Consider the following 10903-nt stretch of genomic DNA (forward strand, 5'->3'; position numbering starts at 1 on the left):
AAAGTTGACAGCTCATTCTTTCAGAGGACAGCAAGCAGGGGATAATTTATGCAAAATGATCCTGGAAATAAAATCTGATGATAGCTTTAATGACCAGCATGTCTAATTGTTCTAGATAAGGCTCTTTTGTTGATAGCAAATGGTGGCCACTTAAACCAACTCAAGTGAAAAGGGAACAGGAGAATTTTAAGATTATAACAGGACACCTCTTGTACATTCAAAAGTAGTTCATGGGCCAGGAACCAAGGACCCTCTGTAGGACTCAGGGCCACATCATCTCAGCTTCTTCTTTTATGTTTCCCTCATTCTCCTTCTCTCACTCTACCTACTTTGGTTATTCATCTTGCCCTGATTGCTTCCTTGACATCATAACCTTTTATTTGTAGCATCTATGATTGACTGATTACATCCTCTCAATTTTTCAGTTTAAATGCTTAAGACAAAGAGAGGCTCTCTGGTAGCTGGCCAGACAGTTTATTGGCTGGTTTACAATACTGAGTATCCACCCTAGTTCAACCAGCCATCACTCCTAAACAAGAACCACCCCTTGGGGATCTCCCTCCACTGGGAGCTCCAGGCAGAGCAGTCTAAACCAGAAGATATAGACTGATATGTTCCATGCTCTACAGAACCATTAGACTTCCAGGGAACATTTGGTATGTTACATACACATTTGTGAAATGGCTGATTTGTTTATCTCTAGGAAGAATTTACCCAGAGCATTCTTCTGAAAAAGCTGTAGTATCCTGAACAGACTTGGTTTAAATTGAATATTGACCTCACCACTTCTGAAACCATCTGCATTTCATGCAGTTTGTCACTGTAGAGTAGGGATGATAGCACCTACCTGTTAAGACGTAAGTGAGATCACGTAGATGCTATTCTCTGCCTGGCATAAGGCAAGAGCTTAGTGAATGGGATTTCCTTAATTTCTTTGAAATTTTATTAATATTCCATAACAAAATTATTTGCAATGCATTTGTACTTATTTTTAAATGATACAAATGATATATGAATATTTTAAAGCAAACCCTAGATAGATATTATATTATTTCATTGGTAAATATTTTAGGGTGTGTTTTTAATAAAGTATTTTTTAAAACACAGAATCACAATACCACTATTAAACCCATTACATTAAAAATAATTCCTTGGTATCACCAGTACTAAATCTGTATTTTCTTCAGTAGTCTCAAAAATGTCTTTTTACGGTTGTTTGATTTGGATCAGAATCCAAAAGAAGGGATTTCCCTGGTTGTCCAGTAGTTAGGACTTCTTGTTCTCACTGCCAGGGGCCTGGGTTCGATCCCTGGTCAGGGAACTAAGATCCTGCATGCTGCACAGCATGGCCGAAAAATAAACTAAATTTTAAATCACGCAAAAGGGGTCTACACATTGCGCTACTGATATCAGTCAGTCTGTAACCATTCTCTCTGCTTTTTTATGCCTTATATTTGTTGAAAAAAATGGGGTCATTATTCCTGTAGAATTTTCTGTTTCAGGATTTGACTGACTGCATTATCTAGCTGGTTCTTCTATCCCCACATTTCTTGAAAACTGGTACATAGATCCAGAGGCTAATTTAGATTTAGATTCAAATTATTTTTCTGACGAAGCAATCAAATAAATGTTTTATACTATCTTACATGTTTTAAAAGTTGTGAATTTGAAATAGTGGCTCAATATCTCATGGCATTTTGCACTTAGGAATACAAGATTCCCGAGAGGGAAGGAGGGAAGCCATTCCCTCTGGCTTCTGCTTCATGCATGAGGGGATCACCTTCCCTTGGAGAGTTAATGGTACTTGTGACTGCCCATTTATCTCTAATTGATTTATCTAAGATATCTTTAATTATATACATCTTTGGCTGAGGATGTTCACATATCTTTCATTAAAAATATCGATTCCTTTCCTTCATTCTAAGCTAGAAATTAAAATGTTTGAAATTATTAGTGACTAGAGAAAGGACAGTAGAAGCTCCTTTTGAAATGTTTGTTTTTTAAATTGCTTTAAGTGCACAAATGCAAATTATGGATGGAAAATCACACGCAGGTATACTGAAGCAGGACAATAGTGTTGTTCTGGAGTGTTGGGGATATCTGATAAATAGTCTCCTCTTCTTCCCTACCTGAAGTGGGAACAGAGAACTAGATATAAAAATGAGACAGATGATGATAAAAAATAATTGCTTCTCCATCTGATAAAGCTGTTTGGAGACTGTGACCTAGGTCCACAGCAATAATGGATTTGCAGACACTGCCGCCTGTATTAGAGGTGCCATTCACCTGGTTAGGGGCACCTAGATAAGCACAGGCCAGGTTCCTTTTCTCAAACTCACACCCCCTTCCCTGGAGGGAGGCAGAAAGTGAGTGAGCGGTCAGGATGCAGCCAAGAATGGCAACTCAGTGGAGGTTTAGTCAACTTGGAAACAAGTGGAGATAACTGTACCTCTCTCACTGAAGGCCATGATACAAAAGAATATCAGAGGCTGAACCTGGTGTCAACACAGCATTTTTAGCATTGAACACTCACATTTAGATGGTTCCAACTCATGTCAACTTCTACACTATAGCAGCTCATGTGCTGTAGAACAAATGTTTGTACAGTGTGTGCAGATCTTGATAGATACCAAGATAGATGAAGACCCAGTCTTTGCCCACCAGAAGTTCATCTTTTAGTGGGTTCTCAGACAAGTGGGCCCAAAATAGGTGTGTGGCCCACTGTGGTAGGTGTTGTATGGGTAGCTGGCAACCTCCAGAAGTCAGCTCCTTCCAGGCCCACTTCAGCTTTCAAGCTATAGTCATGCTCTTCTTGGGCACTTCCTGCCCAGAGACAGAACCAGGTAGCAATTGAGATCACCCTCTTTTTGGGTGGTCCCAGCCAGTAACCAAGCAAGGTGGTGCTACAAGGGCTTGGCCATTTCCACTGAGATAGGACTCCCGCACTGGGCAATCTTTGCTCCTGAGCTTCCCATTGGGCTGGTGCAGGGTCACCAGCTGTCACAGTTACTGGGACTGAGAAATTTCCAGGGGTGTAGGACTTCCAGTGCTAAAACTGGGAAATGTCCAGGGAAACTTGGATGGTTGGTCACTTTGGCTGGTGTACACCTTGTCAGGTCTGCCTCAGGGTCTGACAGCTCCCTCTGCCCAGTCCTGCTTCCTCCCCTTTCCCCATAGTGTTCATCAACAATAAACTCTTTGTCCTCCTGACTTCATCTCAGTGTCTGCTTCCCAGAGCTCAACCTGCATACTGCAAGAGAAGATGAGGCCGAAAGAGAGTAGGAGGGCAGGGGAACAATTAGTTTGATAATTACAGTGATGCGTCTGTGTATAACTTTTTCAGTGAACTATTTGTTCTTCAACCTTTGAGAAAGAAAAGAGGTGTCTGTAAATACTCAGTGACTAAAGTTTCCTAAACTGCATTTAAATACTCAAAATGAAGGCTTTGCCCAAAAAAACAAAAAGCAACCAACCGTCTTGTTCCAGTGTCCTTTGTTAAACATGCTTTGTTATTCATTTCTGTGATTTAAGAAAATAAAAGAAGCTTCAGCTTTTCTGAGAAGTATTCTTAAAATCAAGAGAGAATGGGGAGAGAGGGACATCCTTCAGAGCTGGGCTAGGATGAGGTGAGCAGCGAGCTTGGGGGGCAGCATTTAAGGAGGCGCTCACTATGAGTTCAGTTGGCCTTTGGATGACCTTTCTTAAAGTATCGCACCTTAGGGGCCTTCCTAGCCTTGCCCTAGTCCAGACCCTGGCTTCCAGTTGGTAATAATATTAAGCAACTTCCCTCTTTCCTGCCCCAGGTACAAAGCCATCGTGCGGCCAATGGATATCCAGGCCTCCCACGCCCTGCTGAAAATCTGCCTCAAAGCCGCACTGATCTGGATTGTCTCCATGCTGCTGGCCATCCCAGAGGCCGTGTTTTCTGACCTACATCCCTTCCATGAGGAAAGCACCAACCGGACCTTCATTAGCTGTGCCCCATACCCACACTCTAATGAGCTGCACCCCAAAATCCACTCCATGGCTTCCTTCCTGGTCTTCTACATCATCCCACTGTCGATCATCTCTGTTTACTACTATTTCATCGCCAGAAATCTGATCCAGAGTGCCTACAATCTCCCCGTGGAAGGGAATATACATGTCAAGAAGCAGGTGGGTGCTTAGGAGTAATTCATTTCCTCCTTGGGGATTCGATCCCTTGCTTATATGTAGGACTCCACTGACAAGTTCCGTATTTAGGTGGTCCTGCTGCCTGATTCTACAGTAGAAGAGGTGAGTGATCTGTGGCCAGATGGTAAACAGAGACTCCTAGCTGCAGAAGACTCAGCATTCAGATGTCCCTTAGAATCTTGTTCTTTTACTTAAGGCTAGGTTTAGTGAGGTGCTGAGAACCTGAAAGCTTTGGAGTATGGGTTTGTTTCTGAGAAAAATCTGAAAAACATGTTACTGCTGCTAAGTCGCTTCAGTTGTGTCCGACTCTGTGTGACCCCATAGACGGCAGCCCACCAGGCTCCCCCATCCCTGGGATTCTCCAGGCAAGAACACTGGAGTGGGTTGCCATTTCCTTCTCCAATGCATGAAAGTGAAAAGTGAAAGTGAAGTCGCTCAGTCGTGTCCGACTCTGTGCGACCCCATGGACTGCAGCCTACCAGGCTCCTCTGTCCATGGGATTTTCCAGGCAAGAGCACTGGAGTGGGGTGCCATTGCCTTCTCTGGAAAAAAAAAAAAAAAAACACATGTTAGTGTTTTTTAAAAGAGAAAATGTAGTGTCTCAGAGGGATGTGCCTGCTTTAAACTCCAGTCGCATTCTTTGGGTAGGAAGAGGGTCACCATATGTGATAAGGCAGAAAGGGCTGGAAAATGAGGGTGGTTGAAGAAAAAGAAGTAGTTTGATTAAGATGGGTTCACATTGATTTGAGTTCAAATCCAGGCTTCCTGACCTACTCATTTACCCTCTGAGTTTCTTACCCATGATGAGGGTAATAACTCTTATATTAGAAGGCTATTGGAGGATGACAAGAGGAGCATATATACCCCCAGGTGGTCCAGAATGCAGGATGCCCTCCATCTGTGTTAGCCTCTCTTCCCCAGCCCCCTCATCACCCCCATAATCTCATCCTGAGGTATAAATGGTAGAAACCAGGGACTCTGGCTTTCTCCTCTGTGGCAATTTTGGCCTTCTAGTCCAAATGTATATCGAGTGGTATTTATGATGGAAAGACAGAAAGACTCTCCCCTCATTTAAAATGTGTAGCCGACTTAGTTGGAGGCTTCACCTCTAAAATTCTCTTTTTTTCCACTCAATTATGGGGGGAAAGCAGCAGTCTTCAGTGAAACTCTCTCCCTGCTTGAAGGAGCTCTCAGTGGAGAACATTCATTGTATCCCAAATTCTTGAAGGAGAATGATGTTTCCTCTTGCCGTAGCAAAGTGAGTTGGGAACAGAAGGAGAAGCTCAGCCCGCTTTTGTTTGAGACTCTTCCTATATTATATAGGCTAGAAATAACTTGAGATTAAAAAAAAAAAGTAATAGGCAGTTATCTTAGTTTGGCCAATGGGGAAGAACAAAGCTGGGTCCTTTTTTAAGCATCAGAGGGAAGAAGAAATTATTAACTGTGGAGCCAAGGAAGACATGAAGTCATATGGCTGATAACTGCACCAATGCCCTCCTGAGGAAAACGAGGGCACTTACTAGAATTTCATTGTGCAGTCCACTCAAGCGTGTAATCAACTTTGTTTAAAGAGCTGCTCTCACTGTACTCTGCTCATCTATTTCTGCTTCCTGGCATTTTCCTTTTTGTGTTTCTGACTGTTTTCTTTTTCTGTCTGTTTCTATTGCTTTTCTCTCCTCTGTTTCTCTTCTCTTCTCTCTTCTATGGAACTCATTTTCTGGGCCTTGTGAGCTCGTCCATTTCCCTAATGCATTTTCCCCTTCTTTTTCTCTGCCCACATCTTTGTCTCTGCATCCCCCACCCTGTCCCTTGGTCCCTCTGTCTCTCTGCGTGTGACTCTGTCCTCAGATCGAATCCAGGAAGCGCCTGGCCAAGACAGTGCTGGTGTTCGTGGGCCTCTTTGCCTTCTGCTGGCTCCCCAACCATATCATCTACCTGTACCGCTCCTACCACTACTCCGAGGTGGACACCTCCATGCTCCACTTCATCACCAGCATCTGCGCCCGCCTTCTGGCCTTCACCAACTCCTGCGTGAACCCTTTTGCCCTCTACCTGCTGAGCAAGAGTTTCAGGAAGCAGTTCAACACCCAGCTCTTCTGCTGCCGGCCTGGCCTGATGAGCCGGTCTCACAGTGCCGGCAGAAGTACCAGCTGCATGACTTCCTTCAAGAGCACCAACCCCTCCGCCGCCACCTTCAGCCTCATCAATGGAAACATCTGTCATGAGGGGTACGTCTAGACTCACCCTTGACCCTGCCCCCCTGGTTTTGTTTTATGGCTGGTAAGGAGCCCTTGTGTTGCTGGTTGTCTCTATACCCTCCGAAGACCTTTTGGCAGGCTTGTGAGTGATCTGGGTGGGTAGAGGAGAGGCCCAAATGGGTCACTTGGAAGGCCTATCATGGCTTGCATTTTCCATTTCAACTTGTGGACGCTGCTTCAGAGGTAGAACAAACTTTCCCTTTTTAAGAAAAGGGAACAAATAGGAAATCTTTATTTTAAGCATTAAACCCGGATATACAGATGTGCTCAACTAAGTCAGAGAAACTGCCTGAGCAACCAGGTTTATATAGCAGAGAAGTTGCACACTGACTGCTTTCTGAAAAACTGCCCCTTGCCATTTCCTTAAGCAGAAGCTAGTGCTTATGAATGTGATTTGAGTCACTTTTCAGGAATATTTATAATCACAAACCAAGGGACTTATTTTTACACTTGTAATGGGAAAAGCCAACCCTCGGAGAGTCCCATGTATAAAGGACAGTCCCCAAATTGATAACACTGGAAGCCAATTTCAAACAAATCCCTGAGTTTCGATTGTTTTTAAAAGACATAGCTGAGGATATAGGAAAAACACTCACCACATCATTTTAAGGCAAAAACACAACCACACACACTGACACATATATCAAGATCCACGTGTGCCTGTGGAGTGACAGCGTAAGTCAGTGCAGGTCCTTTTTGCTATTACCCAGTTATAATCATCCATGGTGCCATTACCATATTAGAGAAATCCTTTGGCCGGGGGGTGGGTGGGATTGATTATGTTATTTATTCATCAAAAATTTATAAAGATGCATAATAAGTATTTATTTTAGGCATATAGGTTTTCAGCCAACTGTATTGACGTCTATTTGGCTGTCCTTGTCTGCTACGCTGAAGAATGTGAGACGAAAAGGATCATATTGGAGTGGAAATAGAAACATGTTTACATTTAATGTCTGCTTTAGGTAAAGTCTGTGGCAGGAAATGAATTCAATGTCAGTAATATATGTTTCAGTCTCAGTATGTGTGAGAAAGTTGTAGGGGTCTCAGGTTTAAGAACTAACTGAAAGACAGATATATATACATTAAGTTTCTACTTATGAAGAGTATTTATAAAACAGCCCATGTACAGGAAAATACTGGATTTAAATCTCCTTTGTTTTCCAACTGAGTAAAAGGATTTGACTCTCTTACTTTAGAAACCCTGAATCAACTTTTTCTTTACTCAAGGATAGGCCAATTCTGCTAGGTTGCAAATGTGTTAACCCACTTTCAGATAAATCCAAATTCTGCAAATGTGACCTCATGTGTAGCCCTCACACACTAAGACAGTTTTAGTTCCGTTTTTCTCTATCCAGGTGAGATAGAAGAGCCAGCTCTCTTTTCCACATGGCGTATTTCATGAGATTTTTGTTTCAGCTTAGGAGTTGGGACCAAGACTGTTGTCAAGATCTGTGCCTATAATTGTGTTAGCTGGAATGAACCTCTGCACTTCTGTCTGCCACATGCACTTATATAGTGTACACACCTGCTTTCCTGGCACTCCATATTACATGGGGCCATTTGAAAAGAAGACAGGTAGTGTAGCTGAAAGAACCAAGATTTTTAGCTTGATGTCCCAGCCCTGTCTCTAGTCATATATGTGTGTGTGTGTATATATAGATATGAGTATCATTTTTTAAAATCTCTAGAATGAGAAGACAGTTCCACCTATTGCTAAGATCCTCTGAGCCCCATCATCTCTAGGTCTGTCTCTAAAGCATGTATGTAACCACCTGCCCGCATTTGTCCCGCCTCTGCCACCTTTGCAACAATTCCTCTTGAGAAATCCAATCCTACGCCATTCTACACGCATGTTCACATTAGTGGAGTGGAAGGAGATAGAGAATTCCATCGCTTGGAATAATTTGTATGAATGATGTCCCGTTAGCTTGCTGTATCTTGTAATTAGAGCTGAAAGAGACAGTAGAAAACACATTACTCGATCTCCTCATTGTGCAAAGAGTACTCTTCCTGTTCACAGTTCTTCACCCTCCATGCACCTGTTATCTTGAACTGCTGCTCACAGTTTTACCCTTAGCTTTCTTCAAAACTCTTGAGTCTAAGTGACTCCATACCTAGTTAGTTGTTAAAGTGTCTGTTTTCCTAGCATGACTTGTTCAAGCATCTCTGATCTACTTGCTTCCAAAGATGTTTTGGGAGTAGGACTTATCTTAATGCCTCCAGTTAACATCATAGGCATAGACTTTGGCCTCCTTTCTAGCTTCTGAATAAACAGAAGATTGATATCTAGCTCTAGCTATGTGTTCTTAGGCAAATCTTATCACCTCTTTGAGACTCTTGAATGAAAAGGTTGGAGGAGGTCTTTGCCAGCCAGTGACCTATAGGACTGGTCACATTATTTTGTGAATCAACTGATTGACCCCAGCCTTCTCAGTGGAATGAACTTAGCCAGGCCCTTCTCTAGAGAAGTCAAATTTTTATTTTACCTCCAGAACGTAAAATCACAGTGTGAGACACCCAAGCCCCCATGTGGTATCACGTCTGTGTTAGGGTTAAGCATGGCAGGGGCTGGAGCTAAGACATTTCATGCCTGGCTTCCAAAGATAATCACGTTTAGCACTATGTCTTTGGTGAGGAGGGAAAAAATCAATTTTGGCTGTGGAAAACCATCTGTGTTTATTCAATTGACAGACACTACCTTTCAATCTATCTTAAATTGAGCCTCCCCTAGGCAGGCAGCTCAACAGTGATAGATTAACCAATAAACAAAGCAATCTTCCCACCAAGGGCTGCTGCAGGCAGGGATTTTCCAGAGCAAGATGGCCCTCCCTGCCCTGCGCAGACAAGGCCCTGCCTTGTCGTTGACATGATGATTCCCCATAAATGTGGATGGCCAAATCCTCTTCTTCTAGCTGCCCTCATGCTCCCCCACTGAACATGATCTTCTGCCTCATTAACAAGCCCTGGATTTCCCTGCTTTGCTCCACAGTTTGGTTTCCTCTAGAAGGATGGAGAAACCTTGGATAAACAAACAGTTTAGAGACTCCTTCGCACAAACCAAGTTCAGCTTGTTATGAAAATATACATTGAATAGAAATAAATGAACTTACCCACAGGGCCCACTTAAGTTAAAAGTCTTCATTTGTGCCCAAAGTGGCAGCCAGTTATTGCTTTTGGAATCTATTCATGTGCCAAGTAGCTTTTGATAATAGTGATTAGCTTTGTTTGGGGACTACAAGAATGACATCCTCAATCTATGGACTGCTAAATCAAGATAGCTAAATCATTTTTCCCAGGAGCCAGGTAGAAACAATGATCTGGTGATCTGACTGTATAAGAGTGGTATAATTGTACAAACTCTGTTGTGATTAGATGGGGAGGTACAAACTTTCTTGCCATTTGTGACCTTCACACCCACACCAGGAAGGAGCTGTTATCACAGAGTAGTTTAGAATTAACCCTGGGTTGTTGGGCAGAATGAAACACATTTGGCCCATTTGTCTAATATTTGACTGAATTTTCATAAAATGGATTAACAGATGAAAACAAAGGAATTAGTCACTCCCCTGGGACCAAACTTTGTGTGAGCTAGTCAATGAAACCAAGCCCTAACAAACTCTACTTCATTCTGAATCTAGATGGTTATTTCTCTGAGCCCCCACCTCAACAACCACCTCCTGCCCCACAGGCCCAACACAAACACAGTCGTCATATCAAGCAATCTCTTACCATGATTTTGGCCTTCAAAAACACCCATTTTTAGGTGAGGGCTAAGCATCAACTCCAGCAGTCAACAGATTGCACACTGAGAACAAGCTTTTCTCATGTGAAAGTTGACATCAGAAATGCATTTGGTGGAATTTATCTAAATTTCTAAAAAGTTTCAGAAATCCTCAGTTGAAGTATTACATATCCACAATTAATTAAAAAAAGGCTTTACAGTGACCTGGTGTTCATGGTCTGTAAAGCACTTTTATACTCATTGACTCATCTTATCCAAGCCTTTGTTGCTGGCCAGAGAGCTGCTGTACATCCTTTCCTGTGGAAACTTGTAAAGGACATTGACTAGTGACCGTCCACTATTAGATTAAAAGGCCTAGGGAACTATGAGGCTGAAGCATGAACCTGGCTATTGGACCACACTGATGTTCAGAAAGGTGATTTCATGTGGTTTGATGTAATGTGATCTCATTCATTCTCATGGCCCGTTCTGTGCCTATTGAAGAACAGCTGATCATTGCCACCCATTTTACAGGACAGTCTCTTGCCCAAGTGAATCTATTTAACTTGGCACAAGGGAGTGAGTGGTTTCATCACTGGTTGCCTCAAGAGAGGCATACTACTTGGAACAGCATTCTCCATCTGAATGGAGTTCTGCCATTCTAGAAGTGCTGGAAGGAAGGGGCTCAACTTCCCCGGGCCCCAAGGATGTGTCACATGCAGTGCTGAGCACATTGCTGTTCATCCTC

At 42.8% G+C, this 10903-nt stretch overlaps 1 protein-coding gene across 1 annotated transcript in view; it reads left to right on the top strand.

The window, feature by feature from the left end:
• GRPR (gastrin releasing peptide receptor) overlaps positions 1-10897 on the top strand; it is a 42162-nt gene extending 31265 nt beyond the window's left edge. Inside the window, exons 2-3 of the mRNA XM_006078614.4 lie at positions 3804-4155; positions 6022-10897. Coding sequence (XP_006078676.1) covers positions 3804-4155; positions 6022-6411 — 742 coding nt within the window. The 3' untranslated portion in view covers positions 6412-10897. The remainder of the gene's footprint in view (positions 1-3803; positions 4156-6021) is intronic.
• The last annotated feature ends 6 nt before the right edge of the window (positions 10898-10903 follow it).

Source organism: Bubalus bubalis, chromosome X, assembly GCF_019923935.1.
Source record: "Bubalus bubalis isolate 160015118507 breed Murrah chromosome X, NDDB_SH_1, whole genome shotgun sequence".
Lineage (NCBI taxonomy): Eukaryota > Metazoa > Chordata > Mammalia > Artiodactyla > Bovidae > Bubalus > Bubalus bubalis.